At 35.3% G+C, this 23,837-nt stretch overlaps 1 protein-coding gene across 3 annotated transcripts in view; it reads right to left on the bottom strand.

The window, feature by feature from the left end:
* LOC118184865 (EF-hand domain-containing family member B-like) overlaps nucleotides 1-23,837 on the bottom strand; it is a 94,770-nt gene that overhangs the window by 10,712 nt on the left and 60,221 nt on the right. For all 3 annotated transcript variants that reach the window (XM_085817324.1, XM_085817323.1, XM_085817322.1), the window contains exons 7-8: nucleotides 22,586-22,690; nucleotides 16,586-16,770 (exon numbers count right to left, since the gene is read on the bottom strand). In XM_085817324.1, coding sequence (XP_085673450.1) covers nucleotides 16,586-16,770; nucleotides 22,586-22,690 — 290 coding nt within the window. The remainder of the gene's footprint in view (nucleotides 1-16,585; nucleotides 16,771-22,585; nucleotides 22,691-23,837) is intronic.

The raw sequence follows: 23,837 nt of genomic DNA, 5'->3' as shown, positions 1-23,837 counted from the left end.
AGGCTATTAGTCTGGAAACGGTACTTTGCGTATTATCACTAAAAACATTGAATCACTTTTCAAATTGTTGCCCCCAAATGTTATCGCCCTGTATCATGTTCAAAGAATGAAGAATCTACATGAATGTATATGTTTCTTACATTGTGGAAAAAAAGGTACCTAGAGTAATCAAATTTTGAATAACACAGTCCTCCACCTGAACATCGGTGCCTGCAAGCCCGAATTCGGAATTTCGAGTTTTGTTTAATTGTCTATTTCATATTTTGTATAACTTGAACGAATTTTTGATTAAAAAACTCAACAATTTCAAAGCAAGTAGTGGCAACACTGTAGGAAATAAAACATTTTTATTTCCAGCATGCAAGACTGTCTTATCGGAAATTCAAAAGATATGATGTTTTTAAATATTTCTAGCCCAAATGCTCTCGAAACGTATGCGAGGGCTGTCTGAAAAGTTTCTGATCTCAGTATGTAGATGGCAACTCAAATCAACTAAAAAGGGGGAAGGGATTTGATAATCACTTGATAACTACCAATAAAAATTTTAGTTATTGGAACGATTTTTTTTTTTTTTTTTTTACAATTATTTTTCTGAGCTGATGTGACCTGACCGTTTTTGCAAAAATGGAAAAAATCGAGTATCGTGCTGTCATTGTTATTTACGTATTCCACCCTAAGGCACTACACAGAAGGGAGGGATTCCTTCGAGGAGTACTCTCTAAGGGAAGCTGGCTTGTTTTAATAAATTACACATGGGAAAAACCATGCAGCCAGCCCATTTACGAGATTTGAACCTCGGACTGAAATACCAGTGTTCAGGGCTGGTGAGCCTCAAGCTGTCTGTTTTTAAGGTAATAAGCCTACTCAGATTAAAGAGAGTCAGACACAGTGTACTTGGGCTCTGCACCATCATTTACTACTGTGAAATTTTGGGCAGCTAAATTTAAATGTGGGCATACCAGCTTGGATGACGATGAATGTTCAGAATGGCCAAAAACTGCATTGCTAAAATCCACCAAATGCTGCCGATGACCATCGAATTAAGGTCAGAGAGATAGCTGAGACAACGGCTGCTTATGTCCAAAGAACGTGTCTGCCACGTATTGAACCAAGACTTAGTTATGCACAACCTGGCTGCACGCTGGGAGCCGTGTTTGCTCACTTTGGACCAAAAACGTGTCCGAATGAAAATTTTCACCGTTCTGTTGGCGCAATAAATAGGAGTATTTTCAACTATTAATCACCGTAGATGAAACTTGAATTTATTATTACAGCCCGGAAACAAAAACACAATCAAAACATTAGACCGCAAAGGAAGAATCGGCTCCAAAAATGGCAAAAACTGTTGCTTCTGCTGGGAAAGTGATGGGATTATCTCAATAGATTACCTTAAAAAGGAGAAATCATAACTGGAGCATATTATGCAATGCTACTTGACAAGCAGAAGGCAGAAATTATGGAAAAATGGCCACATTTGCAAAAGAAAAATAAAACTTGTTTCACCAAGAAAGTGCTCCATCGCACACCTCAGCAGTTGCAATAGCGAAAATCCATGAATTACGATTTGAACTGCTTGACCCCCATCCTATTTGCCAGACCCAGTCACAAGTGACTTTTTTTTTGTTCCTTAAGCTAAAAGAAGTACTTGGAGGACAATGATTTTCGTCAAATAAGGGGATATTACACAGAAACATTCCACATATTAAATTTGGACGGGTTAAAAGGGTGGGAGCATTGCTGAAAGAAATATATAAACTTACAAGGAGACTATTTTGAAAAAAAAAAAAAAGGTACCTTTGGAGAAAAATATCTTTTTTCTTTGTTAGGTCTGAAACTTTTCAGACAGCATCCATATGTGTCTGTAAATGAATAAGACACTTGTTTGGGGGTAACATAAAATCTGAAAGTTTCGGATCTTTTTTTCTCAATCTATATTTTTTAACAAATTTCTTTAAATGCAAACTAATCTGTTATGCCTAAAAACAATTAAGATTTTGGAAACACTTTCACATAGAATCCGTTAAAAATATAAACACCACCAAAAATGGCGATAATATTTCAAACCCAGGTAACTGAACAAATTCGCTTGTTCGGAGGTAGCAACCTTTTTTTTTTTTCCCCCTTAACATTGATTGCTATTTATAACTAATTGTGCACGGTGAAATATCAAACTCACTGTTCGCCTTTGCACGTGCAATCTATTCTTCGCTGATTCACTATTATTTAGTCTGATTTCTATGCTGTCTTTTTTGAAATTTTAACCATAAATTATTTTCGTTCAATTAAGAAGTTATCGGAGACAGATGCTTGTCTGCAGTGGTGCATCTCAGAAAGGATATTCTTTTCAATGAAAATTTGTTCTCACCAAACAATAGATCAGCAGATTCTAATGCCGTTGATTAAGAAGCACATGGCAAAGAAATAACAAGATTGATTAATGACAGCCATATTTATTCTTACAGGTGGCCTCGGAAAAATAATTTTTAAAAAAGTGGTCTTCATTAAGGAAAAGCTAGCTAATCACGTACTCAAACACATATTTCGGCATGTCGTTAAATATAAGGGTAAGATTCATTCACAGAAACTTTAAATGCAGTTAAAGATTATATCCTTTTAGGATAATATGTCTCCAGCAATTTACTTAATGGCACAGGTTTTTGAGAAAAGAGGGGCTTTTTAAGGGCCATTAAAAAACTCCGAAACCTTTAAGATTTTAATGGTCGCCCAAAAAGGTTTCTTAAGTTTTTTTTTTAAGCTCTCACTGAGCTTAAAAAGTCCACCCAGTCCACTTACACTCACTCCTACGTTTTGTTTAGCCCAAAAGCACAATTTGCTCAGAAGGGCTAATTTCGTTTTGCAATCTGCTAAAACCATTACCTATGACGAGCTTAAACAAAGAATACGTACATAGACGTTCTTTGGCTTAATGACCAAAAATGCACTGTTGCTAACGGGTTATTTACGGAAATAAACCCTTTACTTGAAGAAATTACACTAGCAACTCAGAAATATATTAGTGTATTATATTAGTATAAATAATTGTACGTTTAATATTAATAAGTGGTAGCAAAGTTCTGCCCACATGAGGGCCAAATTAAGATATATGCTAGCTCTGCAGGCTATGTAATATATTTTGTTTAGCCAATATTAAATACAATCTGAAGCTGTATTTCTTTATGGACATGTTAATTATGTTTATACATACATATATTTTTACATATAAAATACCATCACCACAGTAGTAAAAGCACCAGCAAAAAGAAAATGGTAGCACCGAAATTGTGAGTTCAGTAATTAACATGTTCCATCTTTAAATTTTTCAAATCAGTAATGTAATGTTTACTAACAATGCAAAGGAAATATTGAAATATTCTAACATCATTAATAAAAATATTTTTATTATTTTATTAGATTTTTTCCCATATTTTTAAGACAAAAAGAATTTTAAAAGTATCTGCCATCTGAAATTATTTCATTCTTATTTATAAATAGCATTATCGTAGTTATAATTGTTTCCCAAATGGCTTTCGCATAAAATTTGGCAAAAGAAGTGCATATTTTTTTGTTATTGGAATCGGATTCATGAATGTATATATGCGTATAAGCAAATATATATGTGTGTGTATATTCACACATATGTACGTTGATGCATACATACATTCATTCATTTCTGAATCAGTCCTGATTCAGTCTTGATTGAATTCAGTTCTGAATCAGTCCTGATTCAGAAATAAAATATTCTGTTTTGATTAGTGGAAAAGAAGTTGATGGCCTGTCACGACAGGAATTGCTTGTCTCAAATAAATCTTTTATTTTGCGTGTGTGAATCAAGCTTCATACATACTCACTTATTCATGGTTACTGTGCATTACTATTTAGGACAAAACACACTCTACGAACATCTCAAAAGGAATCTAACATTTTTGGCACCCAATGTAGTAAGACCAGTAAGCTTTCGTTTTGAAGGGTAAGTGAGAATTTTTATTATTTAATTATGGAGCTTGAATTGGGATTTCTTAAAAAGAAAAAAATAACAATGCATTCTTTATCTATTTAATTACTTAATTAATTAGCTTAAGTAATTAGCTAGCTTTTCCTTGTTTAATAAATCGAAAATGCTATATAAAATCCTCTATCAGTATCCAAATTTTTAGATGAATTACCTGAACAATTAATAGTTAAGCGAGATTTACACAGTCATTTGGGTAGTGATGTTGAAAAACTATTAAGTTAAGCCAATTTTAATGAAATTGATTCCAGAAGAGATAGCTTTAGAATACAACAGGAAAAGAAAATCAAAATCGGATGTTTTAGAATTAGTTGAAATCTTAAAATTGGAAACGGAATGTTCGTTCGGCGGCGCATAAACAAAACAAGTTAGAAGCCGAAAGACATTTTAAGTGCTACAAAAAATCACATTTGAGTGTTAACTGTAGATGAAAACTAAATCCATGTAGAAAATGTAATCCGAATAATAATCATGAGAGCATCTGCTTCAAGAATAAACAAACTGAAAGTTCACCCAATCAGGCCAAACCTAATCGTGCAAATGTCTAATGAGCACCTTTATGCAGTGTCGACATTAAAGGTTAATTGGTAACGGTTAACGCTTAAAATGAAGCATTATTAATCTAATAACATAAAAAACGAAAAAATGCATTTTATCTTTTAATTTGTCTAAATATTTAGACATTTTGCACTTTGTTAAAATCCACACTCAAACATATTTATTGAAGAATTCTACATATAATTAAGTTATAAAAAGCTTCCCAATCAGTATAGTGGTTAGCGTTGCTGACTGCCATGCTGAAGGGCCCGGTTCGAATGCCGGAGAAGGCATGGATGCTTGTAAATGTATAGTGTCTGTGCGGCATGGGGGCACTCTAAATATGTGTTGAGCTGAAAGTCCTTTCGAGAGGTTAGTGGTAGGCGAAGAGGGGTATGAGACACTCGGACCCGTCCCCCCAGGTGCTCACCGTCAAATGGGAGCGAACCTGGGCTAAATCACACTGTCACCTGTTGTTAAGTTTATGATTATGTATCCTTAGATTGCCAACAGATGGCGGTATTGTTTGTTTGTAAAAAGAAACTGTGATGTCATAATTATGTATATGTATCAGTTCGTCTTTGGTGTTCGTCAATAGACGTTGTGTGGAATAACGCTCCTCTGTTTATTACTTTACTTTCGATCCAGTCTGATTATTAGACTCTTACACATATTTTGTTTACCTGTAAGGTGCTCAAGGTTGTTGTGAACGACAGTTGTATCTTGAGCTCTTTGCTTCGAGGAATTTGGTGGGCTTGGGCTGACTTTAGGTCAGACAAGTGAGCATTAGTCAACAACAAGTTATAAAAAAATAGCACTGCAAGCAAAGCGAAATAATATACTAAACGCATTAGATACCAAATACACTGCTAGACACTAAAAAAACAATACCAAAAAGGAGTGGTCAGAAATTTATGCAAATTTTAGAGTAGACACACGTAACTGAGTTATGCGAATGATGTGAAATATGCAGCTCTCCGATGTGCGTGAAGTAAGATTTAAGGGAAGGAATGTGCAGAATGGGCAATATTCATGTCATTATTTCTGCCAGACAAATTATCGAAGAAAGTTCATTTTCATCCCGGAGGATACGCGTAACAAGAGAGAATGCCAGGCCGCCGTCAACGAAGGCACTTCCAGCGGATAGACGATTATACGAGTGTTATGGTGATCGGACTGAGAAGGGCGGGTTGGTCTTTACATCAAATCGCAGCTGATTCCCACATGGATGTGAGCACGGTGCATCGGCTATGGTGAACATGGTTGGAACAAGGAAGTGCTTGAAGAAGGAGGGGTGCAGGTGCAGCCAGAGTGACGTCAGCACACGTAGATCGACACATCCGCCAACAAGCTGTGGCAGTCCTTTAAGTTACTTGTACCGCGATTCTGCAGCATGTGCAAGATACCCTGGATTTTCCCGTGTCAACCAGAACCATTTCCCGTCGATTGGTTGAACGTGGCCTGCACTCACGACACCCGTTAAGAAGACTGCCATTGACCCCACAGCATAGACGCCAATGTTTAGAATGGTGCTGGACTGGAGCGATGTGGATGACAGAATGGCGAAGCGCCATGTTCTCGGATGAGTCATGCTTCTGTTTATCCAGTGACAGTCGCCGCATACGTGCGTGGCGTCAACGTGGAGACAGATCTAATCCGGCAGTAACTGTAGAACGCCCCACCGTGCGACAACGTGGCATAATAGTTTGGGGTGCTATTGCCTACGATTCCAGGTCACCTCTAGTTCGTATTCAGAGCACTATGATGGCCCAATGATACTTGGATAATGTACTGCAGCCGGTGGCAATCCCCTACCTTCAAAGACTGCCTAATGCAATATTTCAGCAGACAACACACGCCTACACAGTGCTCGCATCTGCCAACATGCTCTGCAAGGTATACAGATGCTTCTCCGGCCACCGTACTCTTCTGACCTGTCACCAATCAAACATGTGTGGGATGTGATTGGACGCCGTTTGCAGACTCTGCCCCTGCCTCGTTCAAAAGATGAACTGTAGCAAATGGTTGAAAGGAAATGGAGAGCCATCCCTCAGGACACCATCCACACTCTTATTGACTCTATGCCTAGACGTGTTTCTTCATGCATTCACTTATTGCTGCTTGCTGTCTCTTTTTTCCAAATTTCGTCACTTTCTGACCACTCCTTCTTGGTGTTGCATTTTTAATGTCGAGCAGTGTATATTGCTGAACACTATTATCTAAAAATTAAAAATAAATTAATATACATATTTAATAAATGTGCACTGAATAAATTGTTGTTCGCAGCGTAATTTACGACAAGGTTCAAACTGTGATCACAACAGGGCACAAGAAATGCTCTAGGGCTGATATCTATGAACATATTCGAAATTCTTTTCTGCACACCACTATGTTGTCGACAGTGATATAGTTTACAGTTTCAACCGGTGATGCTACATTTCCTTCAAAAGCTTGCAAAAATTGCAGTTCATGCATAAGATCTGTACTACTCATACCACTTTGATTTTTATCAATTAATGCTTTTTGCAGTTTTTGACATAAGTTCAGCTGATCTTGCAAATATATATGAATGAAAATGCGTGATGCCGATGCATTTGTAAGGGTATAGGGGTGCCATAGACATGATCCACAAATTGCTTAGTCCTTATTTTGTGTCTACTGTTGCAACTGTAGTAATTTGTGCAACATTTATCTTTTTTGTAATTTTTTTTTTTTTTTTTGTGATTTTTTTTTTTTTTTTTTTGTGATTGCTTGTTATTGTTATTCTACATAGAAAAATGTAAGTGAAGTTACAAATTATGTTAAATTTAGGATAGCTTTTTAATTCAGAAAAGTGGCAATTTGAGCATAATTACTCGAAAAATGTTTTTTTTTTACATGGATTGGATTGGATTATTCAATTACGGTAAAGCACAGGGTTATCTGCCTAAAGGGAGGGATGTCTTCGTGGAGGTCTTTCTAAGGGAAACTGGTTCGTATACACGTTACACATGGAGAAAACCACGAGAACACCCACGCAGGCAGCTCGTTCGCGGGATTCAAACCTCGGACCGAACTACCAGTGTTCAGCGTCTTTACCACTCGGCCGCTGGTGAGCCTGTTTTTTTACATGAACCATTTGTTTATTAAACTAAAAATTATTATCTTTCCAGAAGAAAGGATTGACATATTTATGAAGTACCACTGAATTTAAAATATACCAATTTGAGATTTAAAGTGAAGTAAAGATACTCAAGGTAAAAAATTGGCCACTTTCCGATTTTTAGCGATATGGAAAACTGAAGGAATATGTTTCATTACTTCATTCAGTATTAAATAGATACTTTAAATTTGATTTATTTACTTTAAACAAAAGATTGCCACCATCTCCTTGAATTGATTGGTATTGATCTATCAGGTCACATATTTTCCAAGCAATGGTTTAAGATATACTCAGTTTTTCAGAAGTAAGGCTAAATATTTCAAACAGTGACTTTCCGAGTGCTTTGAAGAAGTGTTTTACGCAATAGTTCTTATAATAGTTATTTTCTACTTTAGTTTTACTTCTTCTGTTTTCATCTTCACCTAGATGTCGGAAGAAAAACAGAAAAAACTGTCTGGGTATCAAAATTTAATGAAGAAAAAGAAAGTGTGAGGAAGACTTAATGAACCAGAACTTTAAAATTACTCAGTTTTTGCAAAATTCAGAGAATAACGAAGCTGACGCTACTAGTACTAGCTGTCCATCAACGTGTCAGCTACCACTGAAATTACCAAAAGAACTTAATAATAAAAAGGAATTAGAAAGCATTTTCAGCCAAGAATTACCTTTAACTTCAATACAGCAGGTCAAAGAAACAGAAGAAACACTAGTTAATCTACAATTTCTGTAGTATACACGCATTTGTCGTGCCTGATCATTCTGGATTATGTTTAAGTCTATAATTAAAATCCCAAGGTCAAGCCTCAATAGAAAATGATCCTGGATATGATGAAAACCTGGTATCCAGTTCCAGTTTTCCGAAAGACAAAAATCAATGTAAATTTAACGCATTTCCAAAATCTGCATCTTTGGTTCGATTTCTTAGAATGATTAAGAAAGAATAAACCTGTTGATTCGGAATTTCAAAATTTATTAAAAAAAGAGACTAAGCATTGGCATGATGTTACTGAAATATGATCTATGCAATTGGATTCCAGTAGCAAATTATTCGAAAAACATTGTAATGTAAGACAGTGTACAGAAATTATCACAAAATCTGACCCTATCAGTTCTTTGTAGATTAATAAAATTCAAACTAAAAAAATATGCCTTATTAAATTGGAGATAAAATTCAAAATGAAACATCTAGCTTAACAGAGGATAATATAAGGCAAATTATTTTAAATAAGGTCAAACAAGGAAAGTACTTTTTTTTTTTATTTTACTTGATTGTACCCTCGATGCCAGCTATCAAGAGCAGATATCAATTTGTATGAGGTATCATAATTTAGAAAATACAGACATAAGTATTGAAGAAAGGTTTTTAGTATTTTGCGTTACAACAGATACGACCGGTGACGGATGAACAACAGTCTTATTAAAAACTTTAGAAGAAAATGATTTAGATATATTAGTAATTTATGCGGCCAGGAATACGACAATGGTTCAAACATGGGAGGTAAACAGTTTTCAAGTAATTATGCTCAAATCGTTGCTTTTCCAAGTAAAAAAGTTAACCTAAGTTTAACATAATATATAACTGGTCATACCTTTTTTTTTATGTAGAATAACAACAAGCAATAACAAAAAAGATAAGTGTTGCACAAATTATTACAATTGCAGCAGTAGACACAAAATAAGGATTAAGCAATTTGTCGAATACGTCTACACTTAAGGGGCACTCAGACATGGCAAGCTCGAGGCTGACTTAACACAGTTAAACGTGCCAACCCCAAAGACAATCCAAGAGGACGCTAACCTATCGATCGAGCTGACGAGCTAAGACTGAGTCGACAGGAATACTCGGCAACTCACATTCCATGTCCACGTCCTGGAGGGATGGTAAAAACATCTGCCATCAACAGTTGGACCCAATCCTGGACAGCAGAATGAAGTCACTTAAACACTGTCAGAGAGTCTGGACCACCTATCCGGTCTGCTAACACTACGTCACGGTATACAGACATCAACTTTAGGTGCCCTCAGGGAGAAACCAAGGAAGGATATGGATATGTAGCTTTGAGGCATTGGAAACCTCAAGCAGTTTAAAGACTCGCTTAATTCTCCAACTCCACCGACGGTGGTGTTTTGCTCTGGACAACCTTCAATATCTGATTACGCAGCTCCACCACAATGAATGGAACGAACCAAACAGTACCATATGGTCCCTGCCGAGCCTGAAATAGCCATCGCCAGCCTTGACTCCAGTCCTATGGAGACTGATTTTAAACACCCATGGCCGAGACTGCCTAGGTATAGATCCTAATCAGCAGCTTTCCAGGTTTTAACTGAGTCGATTTCTGGAACGGCGTTCAAATAAGACAGGTGGCAAGATACCACTGGGTGGGCAGCTGTGCCCTCATGAAGACATTCAGCTTTATTGCTCACTCAATAAGACCATGTTTATTTAAATTTTATAATCTATACAATATATGAAATTTGAATATATACATTAAATCATTATACATAAATATATACATTAAATGAAATTATGTATATATTTATGAGAAAATTATATATTGAGATATTTATGAGTATATTTATATTTAGATATTTATGAGTTATGAGAAAAATTCTGATATATATACATAAAATTAGAAAGTTCTGTAATAGCTGCGGAGATGAATTTAAAGTTTTTATGAGTTCATAAGTGTTTATGAACAGTTCATAAGTTTAAAGAACATGTTCATAAGGATTTGAGTTCATAAAGATATTAAGTACATAAGTTCAATTAGCACATTCTTAGGAGTTTATAGAATTATTTTAAAGGGTTTGAAAGTTCATAGGTTCCTTTTTGATGTCTTGAGTATCAATAAGACAACACAAAAACACGTTCAAATAAGACAAGAATATTTCTGTTCAGACTGGCAGCGAGATGGACTGTTTGTTTTAATGATCGCCTAGCGCCTTTTTGACTCGGTGCCATCATGCAGAGCACGACCCTGCACCTATTGTCTGCACGGACCTGAACCCAATGTAAGTGTTAAAATAAAAGAAAATAAACCCTGAACGATAATTTCGTCTGTATCACATTGCAAGCAAGTATATGACTCAAATTCAGTTCTATTACTTAACATACCCTGTGAGAATTGTAACTCTTTACATAGATAGAAAATCATCAGGTTATTATTTGATAATGCTTCAATGTGCTTATCCTGAAATGATTAGCCGATTAGTTATAAGACGAGATGAGATTTTCCTTATAATTCCAATTATAAGGAAATAATTTAATTGTTTATACATTTGGAAAATGATTAGGGAGGAAGGGGAAAATGATTAGGAGTAACAAGAATCCAATTACAAAATGTAATGACCCTAAGACAAAAATAAAACTTGAAATGTTAATCACAGAGAAAATTACAAATGCATATGCAATGTTTGTACGCATGATAAATTGGTACAGAAAATGTTAAACTGCTGCTATGATTAATCTGACCTAGTATATTTTGCTGACAGCACTAAACTTCTTAAGTTTTGACAGGGGTGGCATACTTCTGGGAAATAAATTTGGGTAGATGTGAAAAGATAAACAGTAATTTAGTCGCTGTAAAGGCTTTGTTCGGAATATGTGTTCAAGGTCAAGCATGTAATGTTTGCCATAATGAAAAAATGCTGGTAATATTTGTGCAGCAATGGAGCATTCATCCATAGCTACGAAAATAAACAAGAGAGTATTAATGATGGATTCAATGAGTGTCAAATAAACAAAGAACTGAAGAGGTTTTGGCAGATTGATAGCTTGTAAATATTTACAGAAATAAAATTTAGTGATAAAAGATACAAAGTTAGATTACTATTTAAAGAGGAGCCAAACTTAAACGATAATTTTAATATTACAAAACGAAGATAACGCAGTTTAAAGAACATGTTTAAGAGAAATTTATCTCTTTATGAAGAATATAAAAGGATCATAAATGAATAGTTGAAGGTATCATAAAGGAAATAAATGCTGAAACAGAAGTATTTCAAAATAAAATGTATTATATGCCTTATCATCCTTTTATTAAGAAAGATAGTGAAACTAGAAAATTAAGATGAGTTTATGATGCTTTGTTCAAAGAGCTAAACAGCTTGTCTTAGAATGAAATTAAAATTAAAAGGACCAAATTTGTATTCTAGCATTTTGGCACTACTTCTAAATTTCTGAATAAAATTGCATTTGAGGCTGATATTGAAAAGGTTTTCTTACAAATTTCTGTAGAAGCAGATCGGGATTATCAGAGATTTTTATGGTTTGATGAGTTGGCTTCCGGGGAACAGAAAATTTACCGAATCACGAGAGTCACATTTGAAGTGATTTTTAGCCCTTTCCTCTCAGCAGCGACAATAAAATACCACATAAGTAAATACAAGGACCTAAATTAAGAAGCATATAGGATCTTAAATGAATATTTATATACCGATCATTTGTTGGTTGGAGCAGATTCTGTATATGAAGCTCGAAAGTGATCTACAGATGCAAAATTCATCTTATCAGAAGCAGCTATGAATCTGAGAAAATGGCGAATGAATTCAAAGGAGCTTCTAAAAATCTAGAATGATACAGGATTTGAAAAATCATTCAATTTCTAAAAATTGCACAGTGCCACTGAAAGTATTGGGCATTGTACGGAACACTGAAACACATAATTTAGTTTCAAAATTTACTTTATTTTGCCATTGTTAGAGGATATACAGAACACAAAAAGAAGCGTTTTGAAATTAGCATTTAAAATTTATGACCCTTTGGGATTAATTATAACATTTGTAATTATATTTCAAGAATTATGGGTGAGAGGTGTAGGATGAGATGAATATCTAATAAAGGATTTGAAACTTAAATGGGAGAACTGGTGTAGGAACATTTCTAAACTGGAAGCTTTATTAATACCTAGATGCTATTTCAAAACAGATTTCACCGAATTCGAATGACATATTTTTGTCGACGCTAGTGAATTCACATACGGAGCCATCGCATATGTGTGCTACAAAACCTCAAATGAAAATTTTGAAATTACCTTTGTACATCTAAATTAAGGGTAGCACCAGTAAAGAGGTTAAATTTCGCATGGCTAGAGCTGATGGCAACACTGACTGATGCAAGAATATTCAACTTCTTAAACCCATTTTTAAAACAAGGGATAATTACTTCTTTTGGACAGATTCCACAGCAGCTCTCAGCTGGATCTGCGGAAATACCAAACAATGGAAGTCTTCTATCGTGAACAGAGTTAGTGAAATTCAAGAAATATCTGATTCATCAAATTGGAGACATTGCAGCAGTCGAAATAATTCAGCAGGTGTAATATCATGAGGGTGCACAGCAGCAGATTTTGATAAAAATGAAAAAAGGCTCAAATAGTTAAAACAAATTGAACATGGTCACAGTAAAGCTGAAATTGTTCTTTTGACTATGGAAGAAAGAAGATCAAAGTTTACAATATCAGTGAATGCCACATTTGACGAAAACAAGAAAGAGAAATATTATCTCCTAGATTTGAACAAATTTCGTTCAGATACAAAACTGTACAGAATAACAGCCTATATTAAGAGATTCATATTTAAAGTGAGAAGCAAAAACAAGGAAGACAAAAATCAAGCTGAATTAAGTGAAATTTCCGACACAGAAATCTATTGATTCAAGGAAATATGGAAGGAAAACTTTCTGAAAGAAGGAAAATTTATTTTTAAAGAATCAAAGGTTTAAAATTTGAATCCAGCTTTAGATAAGAAAGAAATTATTGTAGTTGGTGGGAGATTATAAGAATCAAATATGAAGTTTTATAAAAAACATCTAATGCTACTGCCTGTAAAGCACAGATTCCCAGAACTTATAATCAATGATGCTCATGAGAAGGCATACCATGCAGGAATTTCCGATACGCTAGTCCTAACTCGAGAAAGATTTTGGATTATAAGAGGAAGACAGTACATAAAGTTTGCTATAAAAGGATACATAATGTGTAAACGTTATAATGCTCATCCAGGAATGCAAGTTACAGCACCATTGCCAGCTGATATAATTGCAGAATCGCCACCTTTTGGGATAACGGAAATGGACTTTGCTGGTCTGCTCTTTGTGAAAAACAGTGATAGTAAATTTTATATACTTTTTTTACCTGTACTGTGACGCGAGCAATATATTTATAATTAGTTCGAGACATACTCGCTTTCAAATTTTATATATCAAAAAGAGAGAAAAAGAAGAGGTTTGGGTTCCATCATCTACACGAATAATGCTAAAACATTCAAACGAGCTGGACTTACACCAGATACAGAGACCGATTAATCACCTTGATATAAAGCAATTATTTTCATCCCACCAAATCAAATGAAAATACATTCTTGAAAGAGGAGCATGGTGGGGTGGCTTTTATGAAAAGATGATCGCATCAATAAAAAAGTTTGATGAAAGCAATTGGAAGATCTTCATTGACCGTAAAAGAATTAGAGACAATTCTGATCAAAGTCATAACTTAGGGAGTCATAAATTAGAAACCTTTAACGTATAACCTATACAAAGCCAAAAGAACAATTTCCCTTACCACCTGCAAATTTCTTCCTTGGCAGAAAATTCAAATTTACCTTATGTAAAACTGAGCAATTGAGATTTTTCAAACAAGGATATTTTATTGAAATGTTTTATTATAGAGAAAACTTACTAAATTTATTGTGGAAGATGTGGAGAAGTGAATATGTTATGAACCTGAGATCAGCACACACAATGCACAGCTCGAAAGAAGTCCAAAATTTCAAAATTAATGATCTGATGTTGATAGGCAATAAATGTTTTCCACGAAACATCTAGAAAATGGGTTAAGATCTTGAAATACTTTTCTGGCCATGATGGACGACAGGTAAGAACTTATAGTATTAAAACTAAAGATTACACAATTCAGAGAACAGTTCAATTTCTGTACTCATGTGTATGAATCAAGATTCATGTATGGCTTACTTATTCACAGATACTGTGGATTACTATAATTAAGCGAAGACCCACTCTAAAAAGATCCGACAAGAATCTCACATAGTGCACGATATTTTCTAAAGGAAGGAGATGGTCTGTTAACCTACTTGGGGGGGGGGGAATCTCACATCTCACTAAATATGGAAAAGATGGATATCTGTTTATCAGCTATTCTATACACGTAACTGTTTAAGTCGATATATATTAAGGTGATAATCAATTTTATACCACATACACTGACGAAACAAAATATTATGACTTAGCCCCACATTTTTCAATGAACTCCTCTGGTTGACGTGCAGAGCACATGATTAAGTGGGAATGGTATTTAACTCCTGCTGGAGAATGTAAGGAATCATTCTTGCACTGATTTTTGCAAGTGATGGGAAAAGCTGCTGATCTAAGCAAATTTGATAGAGGGCAGGCTGAAATTGCCTGAAGACTCGGAACAAGTATCTCTAAAACTGCATGACTGGTAGTTCATTCACAATCTGCCATTGTTAATATTTATGTTAAGTTGGTAAATGATCGTGAACGCAGCAGTAGACGCCAAGGTGTTGGACGTCCATGCATCGTCATAAGAAAAATTATGTTAGAGACTATACCACTTGGTACATCAAAATCGGTACCAGACAGAGGCTCAACTGACAGCCTAATATAATGCAGGCTCAAGTGCAAGTGCTTCAGAACACACATTTCTGTGGACACTGCTGGATATGAGTCTGCGCAGCAGACGCCCCACTCATGTGCCTCTGTTGACCTACTGTCACAGTCAACTATGCCTGCAGTGGGCCCGGGAACATCGAGACTGGGCCATGGTCACGTGAAAGGCAGTTGCCTTGGTCGAGTAAATTGCGATTTCTCATTCATCACGTTGATGGTTGTGTCAGGCTGCACCATCTTCCAGGCCAACAGTTGCTCTCCCTGCACAGGTCATACAAGGGCTGGTGGAGGCAGTATTATGCTTTGGGGGATGTTCTCTGCATGGCTCTGGAACCTTTAGTTGTAGTAGAACAGAATATGAAAGCTGCGGACTAACTGAACGTAACAGCGGAGTTGCGCCCTTACATGGCACCTGTCTTCCCAAATGGACAATGTTCCATGTCACTAGGCTCAAACTGTGTTAGAAAGGCTTAAAGAGCATAAGGATGAATTTTAATTAATATCCTGGCCACCTAACTCACCGGATCTTAACCTGATAGAGCATGTTTGGAATTTCATGCAGCTGCAGCTCAGAGCACAAACACTACCACTGTCAGAATATCTCGACTTTCGTGACCACTGCTTAGACATTTGGTACAACCTGTCTAAAGTCCTCGTCCAAGAACTTGTGACATCCACGCCAAGGCGAGTTGCACCTATTTTGTAGGCCAAAGGTCGCGCAATGCAGTATTCGGTAGGTGGTCATAATATTTTGGCTCTTCAGTACATGTTACAGTTGTTATGGAACATGCTGCTAAAACAATTTGCTGAAATATTTCTTACAATATGGATTAATAAGAGTGGCACTAACACAGCACAATGAATATTGTTTTCAATTTGTGTTCCATATGGATTGAGAGCCATAAATTTGTCACCACTTATATGAATCATAAAATATAAAATTCCAAGCTGCCTTCAATGTACTAGTATTTATTGGGCTTTAGATAAGATGAAATGGATGCATTTATAATATTGTTTAGAGATTAATAGGTATTAAATTTAATCCATTCACTGTGTAATATTTTATTACAGAACATATGGACCTTTTTAACATTACTTTGTATTAAAATTGCACATTTGCAGAGGCTGGCTAAACGATTTTTAAAGAGCAATCACTGAATTTCTAATAGTTACCTATAAAAGCTTTTTCTGCATATATGGCAATAAGAACATAAAAAAAAAAAAAAAAAAAAAAAAAAAAAAAAATCACCTCTTGCTTGTATTTTAATGCTCCTAGATCCTCATCAGATACAGCATGCTTTTCAAATATAGAGGGTTGTATAGTTCTTGTACAACTCTTTATGTCACCATAATCCTTTAAATCAGTAATATTTCTAGATTTAGGTCTTTTCATGTCATTTCGTATAGTTGGGAGTCCTGCAGGTTTTCTGTGCACTAAAAAAAATTTACCACATTGAATTTAATCATAAATCCATTTTTCAGTTTTTCCCAATATTTTATGCATATATACTCCTATTAAAATGTATTTTGAAAATTAATCGAAATTTTATGAACTAGCAAGAACATTTTAAACATTTATTCTACAAAGCAGTACAATACAAAATCCGCGATTCGGACTCGTTTGACTTTGGCGATTCTGGATTTTAGATCATTAGTTTAAATCTAGTAAGATGATATATAGAAATTATAAAATTAAAAATCTGAAATAGTTGTTTATGAAATAATGAAGCATTTATGACCTTAAGAAAATCAAAATTTACCCCCCAAAATGTCTCAATATTTGTTTTCTTCATTAAACATTTCTTTTTTTCCCTCTAATTCTTTCTCTTTAATTTTATAGGTAAGCATAATGTTTTGTTCAGTTACAAAGTTTAAGCCCTGTAAATACTGTGCCAAGAATTCCCACTAAATAATAGATCAAAATTTTTTTTGTTCTCAGCAACTCCTGTGCCACCTTCTTCACAATTGGTAGTGATATTTTCTCACTTTAGAGCCATAATTACACATTTCACCATCCGTTTGCTGACTGGTGTTTGGAGCATTGTCATCGCAATGGAGTGGCTTATTTGATTATGGCAAATCACTCAAGGGCTATCTGCCTAAGTAGAAAGATGCCTTCATAGAGGGATTTTTAAGGGAATCCATGTTACACACAAGGAAAACCATGAAAATGCACATGCAACCAACCTGTTTGTGATTCGAACCTCAGACCAAACTATCAATGCTCAAAGACTTTACTACTCAGCCGCTGATGGACGCGAAGTCTTTTTCCCGCATATCCTTAAGGCTTATTTGAGTCCCGATGGTTTATATTCCCACATATACCCGCTTGGCACTGGTTTGTCTTGCATAAACATGGCTCCTACCATAAAATCAGGTGTATCTGGTGGTGATTTGTATCTTGCCATATGTTTCAGAAAATTTCATGATTGGGGCTTGGAGTAACGCCACTTTAAATTTTTCAAAAGCTATGTTTGCTTCTACTGACCAAGTGAATCTACCCTTTTTTCTTTTTTAAAATTACCAAAGGAGCTATATCAACAAATTCTTTAATGAATGTTCTGATAGGTGCATAAGCCCAAAAAATGATGCGAGTTTCTTCGCCGTGTTAGGTGCTAGATAATTTTTTATTGTTGCAGTTTTTGAATCTTATGTTTCTAGTTCCCATTCAGATATCAGATATATCTGCCCAAGTATTGAATTATTTTGGGGGGCTGCAAATTTACATTTTGCATCATTCACTTTTAAACCTGCTTCCCATAGAAGCAAATAAAAATTTCACACAAATCCTTAATATGGTCATCGGTTGTGTTACTTATGTCATCTAGGTATGCCATTGTTAATTTACCATGTAAGACCTCAAAGGTATATCTATTCCCTATGTAGTGGAACCCTGCATAGGGCAAACAACATTCTAAGAACACATGAACTTTTGATTTCGTAAAAAGTGCAGTTTTTGGTGAGCACCCCAATTTCACACATACCTGATAATATCCAGATGTGAGGTCCAGTGTCATCATGTATTCTGTGGATTTTTCTTATGATATCCTCAATTACTGGAAAGTGGTAAACCAGATATTTTGTTACACTGCTTAGTTTTCTGATATACTCTTTAGTTCACCCTTAAAAATAATTCATACAGCTCATTTTTAACTTGCGCATTCAAAGTCGCTTTTCCTACATATTCATCTCTTCCTTGTTATCACCTCTGTTCCTGCCACATTAAAAAACCTACATTTTCTATTTTTTTTAAAAAAAATTTCAACCAAAAAGCTACTTCTTTACACCCCTGTGTCCAACAAAGCATCTGATGAGATTCTATTCAGGATCATTTGAATGTTCAAAGTGAAATATTTTTAACTAATACAGTCAAAAGTCGTTAATCCGGACTAGTCGGGACTTCAGCGATTCCGGATTATCGATTTTTCTGGATTATAGATCATCAGTTTAAATCTGGTAAGATGGCATGCAGAAATTATACAATTAAAAATATGAAACCGTAATTTATGAAATAAAGAACAATTATGATCTAAAGGGTATCAAAATTTACAAAAAAAAAAAAGCTTAATATTTATTTGTTTACTTCATTAAACGTTTCTTTCAATGTACGTTGTTTAAGTTGCTTCGTTTTATGTGATAATACTTTCTCTTTAATTCTATAAACAGACATAATTTCTTGTTCAGTTACAAAGTTCCGCTGTTCAAGTCCTATAATTGCTGTACCGAGAATACCGACTAATTTGTCAATCGAAATTTTTTCGTTTTTAATAACCTCTGTGTCACTTTCTCCACAATCGGAAACGAATTATAATGACGAGGAATTTGATTTAAATCATATCAAAGGCGGAGTACATCGAGATGAAATACTACATTTAGTAAGGAATTATAGGCCAAATAAAATAAAAACATCTGCCCTGAGGATAAGGATAGTGCTGACAGATCAACTTCCAATTCATTATGCGCCACGCTGGGCGCGTATTCCAGAGGCCCATAGTTCGATTCCCAGCGAAGGCGTTGCATATTTTTTATCTTGCTTGGTTCCAAAAATACCTAATGTCTCTACAGTGGCGCCCAAACTAAAAGGGTGTTGGAGGATGATTCCCCTCACCCAGGATTCTCTAAAACCCTAGTCACCCTTTAAAAGGGGGAGTATATAAGGTAGTTCTTCCGCCTTATTAACGTGCCTTCGTGGTGTAGTGGTCAGCACAGTGAGCCGGTACTTCAGAGGTCCGTGGTTCGATTCCCTGCAAAGGTGTTTGCTATTTTTCATCTCTCCAGCTATTTTTCATCATAATGTCTCTACAAGCTATAAATATGAAAAACAAACTTTTGCTGTAAAAACAAGTGGATAGTTTCATTGATGTATGCAACAAAGACTAATCCTAATGTAGGAATTGGGATGGGCAGGCTAGCAGCTGCATTGTCACCAGACAGTTTGTGAGAAACAGTTGGGTGCTAGATGTGCAGTTCTGCTATGTCTAGAAATTTAACTTAATGTTCTACTAGACTAACAACTGAGTTGCCACTCTAATTTAAATAAAGTACTATAAAAATTAAAACAAGCTTTTTATTGAGCTCTTTAAATGAACAGAAGACACCATTTCAGTTACACATAAAACTTCACTGCTTGCAGGCATTTAAAATAAGATAAAGTTTAATTCAAGTAATGTAATCTGAGGATACATGCAAAATAATCCACTTAAGCTAGCTCAAGTAATTAATGGCACATATTAGCTAGCAAAATGGATGAAGCCTGAATAAATTTAGCAGAGTGGCAACAGCATATAACTGCAAGCAAGGCTGACAGAAACTCCAACTCCAAAACATTGAAACCTTTGACTTAAATACACTGCTCAAAACAATTAAAGGATATTGCGGTTTTAGGTGGATCTTGTGGCTGGAAAACGTTTTAGCTGATTGATACATGGTCGACAGACGTAGTAGGTTATATGAGAATAAATTACACATGTTTGGCAGAAAAAAATGCATTTTATTGCACGTTTGTGTACAAAAGAAAAAAACACAATTTGTTCATATGAGAAAAAAAGAATAAGAAAAGGTGTTTTCTTCAAAGGAAATAATTTTCAGTAGGGGGTATGGTTTCCACTGACAGCCAGCCAGCAACGTTAAACACCTTTGAGGAATGCAGTCAATGAGGCTATTAATCATGAGTTGGGGTATTCTGTCCCACTCTTCCAGAAGAGCTCTTTCCAGTTCTTGGAGAGTTTATGGGAGGTGGTTGGCAGCCAGCAACTCGGATTCCTAGAGCATCCCAAACGTGCTCTATTGGATTCATGTCTGGAGAACACGCTGGCTATTCCATTCGTACGATTCCTTCCTCGAAAAGGAAATCCTCCACCAGGTTAGCACGATGTGGCCTGCAGTTTTCGTCCATTAAAATAAAGTCATCTCTGATTGCTGCAGCGTAAGGGTCTACAATAGGTCTGAGGATCTCATCCCTATATCAGCGACTAGTCAGAGGTCCATCTTCCATCTTGAATAAGTAGAGGTCTGTGCGCCCGTCAATGGAGATGCCACCATACACCAACATTCCCCCACCGCCAAATCTGACACTTTCGTGTACGAACACAGGATTATTCCTACTGCCACGGTCCCTCCAGATGAAAATACACCTATTAACAGAATGAACAGAAAAACGGGACTCGTCAGAAAAAAGAACATTGCTTCATTCATTTCTCCTCCAGTTCACATGCTCTGTTGCCCACTCCCTGCTGTCGCAACGATGCCATGATGTTAGTCTAACACATAACATCGGTCGGCGAGCATACAGACCTACACCATAGAGTCGATTTCGGACAGTCTGAGTTGAAACCGTGGTGCCAGTAGCCGAGCGAAGGTGTAGTTGGAGAAGAGTAGCATTCATATTTCGATGTCTCTGAGCTGTTAACACTAAATAACGATCTTCATTGGGCGTTGCTGCCCATCTACGACCTTGCCCTGGTCTTCGGCCTGCACTTCCAGTTTCCAAAAAACGGTTCCAGATCCTGGAAATCGCACTTTGTGACACTCCAATGGACTGCGCTTGAGTTTGGCCCCCTTCTAACCTACCAACAACTCTCCAAGCTTCTGAATCGGTTAAATGACTTCGCTGAGACATCGTACTCATCGAAACAAAGCAGTCACTGAATGCCGATCATCCTTGTCTTCATTGTCTTTTATTCAGTTGAAAGTCAAATTTCATTCGCTGTCGCTGAAGCGACGTTTCTGACGTCGAACTCAAAATTAGCATACTCCACAGTTTGAAAATCAGAAAAGTTTGCATTTGTGATTCTCTTCTTCCATTTTCGGTAAAAAAAATTTCGCTTATATCTTTATTTTATATAAAACTTACAATATCCTTTAATTGTTTTGAGCAGTTTACTTGACAAATAATTTGCATTCTGGTGAGAACTACAGAAAGAGGAAGTTAAGTTTCAGATTATAATAACTCATTAATTACCATAAAATTCTACTACACATTTCCATGTTCAATGAGGAATGCTTGTGCACACTGTATGAGAAAGACCAACTAAACTTCCTTGGTCTCATATTAAGCGAACAACTTTGACAAGTCTGCTACAAAATTGGCAAAGTAGATGGACAGAGGCAGAGGTAGGACGAAGGACATTTCGCTTACTGCCAAAAGTTAACATGGAAATAAAGACCCCCTGTGCTAGCCTAACACAGTTCTTGACAGGTCATGGACCATTCCCAGTATACTTGAACAGATTCAGACTTAGGGATACTCCTTTCTGCGAATGCGGAGAGGAAGGTGACACGGACCATTATTACTTCCATTGTGTACATACAAAAACCTGGCACTTGAAGAAACCAGCGGACTGTGCCTGGGCAATGTGGACGATTAACACACTTTAAAACAGAATAGCTCTTGATAAAATAGAGAAAATCTCAGGACACTGCCTAAGCAGAAACAACCGTGGATAATATTATAATGTTTCAAATGTTCAGAACTTAAAGCAGATAACCAGAATAATGCTTAGTGCCTTGCAGTTAAAAATATGTAAAAACTGTCATTCGTATATAATATTCAACCTTGTTACTCTGGAGTCTTCCCCGCCGTGATGGTATATAATTCCGTTTGGTTCATGTCCGTGGTCGGAAGCCATCATAGCGGTGCACTCACTCACCAGACATATGATAATCAACTTAACTACAAATATTACAAAAGTTTTAAAACTGTATTTAAGTTTTAACTGAGCAAATTTTAATTTAAATAAATAAAATAGACCTGATGCTATGTGATCACCAATAGCAGATGCAGAAGTTTTAAAATGGTCTATCATATCTTGATTAGAATTCATTATCTGACAGCTATTACACATATTCTTGAGATCTAAAATTAAAAGAGTTATTAATTATTAACACTATATAACAACATTTTATTTCCATATATGCAACTAGCAGTTATCACAGTATCTAGTATGATAGAATATGTTTGTGAAAACAAATATGATGTCTTTAATTATGAATGTTATTATAAGGAAGCATGTAAAGGAACAGAATTTTTCAATAATATATATAATAGAAAATTTAAGGCAGGTGCTGAAGTTAAAATGTGTTATATACATGTATTTTTGAAAATAAACCGAATATTATGCTCTACTACTTTAAGATATAAAAAGACTTGTTATATATATTTCAGCATTAAGTATTTAAGTTTATTTGAAGAAATAATTACAACAACACTTAAAATTTAAGAATGTCTACATCTACATTTAAAATTACTTTACATTCTTAAACTTAAATAATTACTTGTCTAATTTGGCATGGTCCTACTGTGTATAGCTAGGAAAGAAATAAAAATAATATTAAAAAAATAATGCTTTTGGATTCTACAAGAAAGATTTACTTTAAATAAAACAATTTACCCTTTCTCATTTTCTGAACACTCTTAAGGACTATGAAAAGGTTTTTATTTCATTATCAATAAAAAAGCAAATGTGTGCACGCATAAAAAATTAATGGCATTAGCCTAATCACACAGCAGTTTAACATGCAAGACTGAAGTTTTTATGCATTTGACTTTGACAATGAAAATAAAACAAGTTTTGGCAATTTTTAATAACAAGGGAGGGAAAACCATAAGATCAACTACTAAATGCTAGAAATAAAAAAATCTGTGGCTACTAGAAAGAAAAAAATTACAAATAAAGCACTGAATATAACTATTCAAAAATAGATCTCAGTCATTTTCCCACCGTTCTTACATGGTAGAAAGAAAACCACCTCTAGTAATGATGCTAATGTAGCATAAATGGCACAAATCACAAGTATAGGAATTAACATACTGTATTTCTAAATTAATTATGAATTCTCAATTATACTCAGCAAAATTATACTGAGATAAAATTACAAAAAATTTGTATGAATAAAAAAATAGATGCTAGAAGTTAAAAAAAACATTAGTAATTCTTCCTTTACAAAATGAGATATAAAGCAATGAAAGTAATTGTTAAGAAGAACACAGAAATAAATGTCAT

The sequence above is a fragment of the Stegodyphus dumicola genome, chromosome 5 (genome assembly GCF_044657685.1).
Source record: "Stegodyphus dumicola isolate Sdum_Otavi_A_Nest chromosome 5, ASM4465768v1".
NCBI lineage: Eukaryota > Metazoa > Arthropoda > Arachnida > Araneae > Eresidae > Stegodyphus > Stegodyphus dumicola.
The sequence above is the reverse complement of the archived record's forward strand: the minus strand, read 5'-3'. Positions and strand labels throughout refer to the sequence as shown.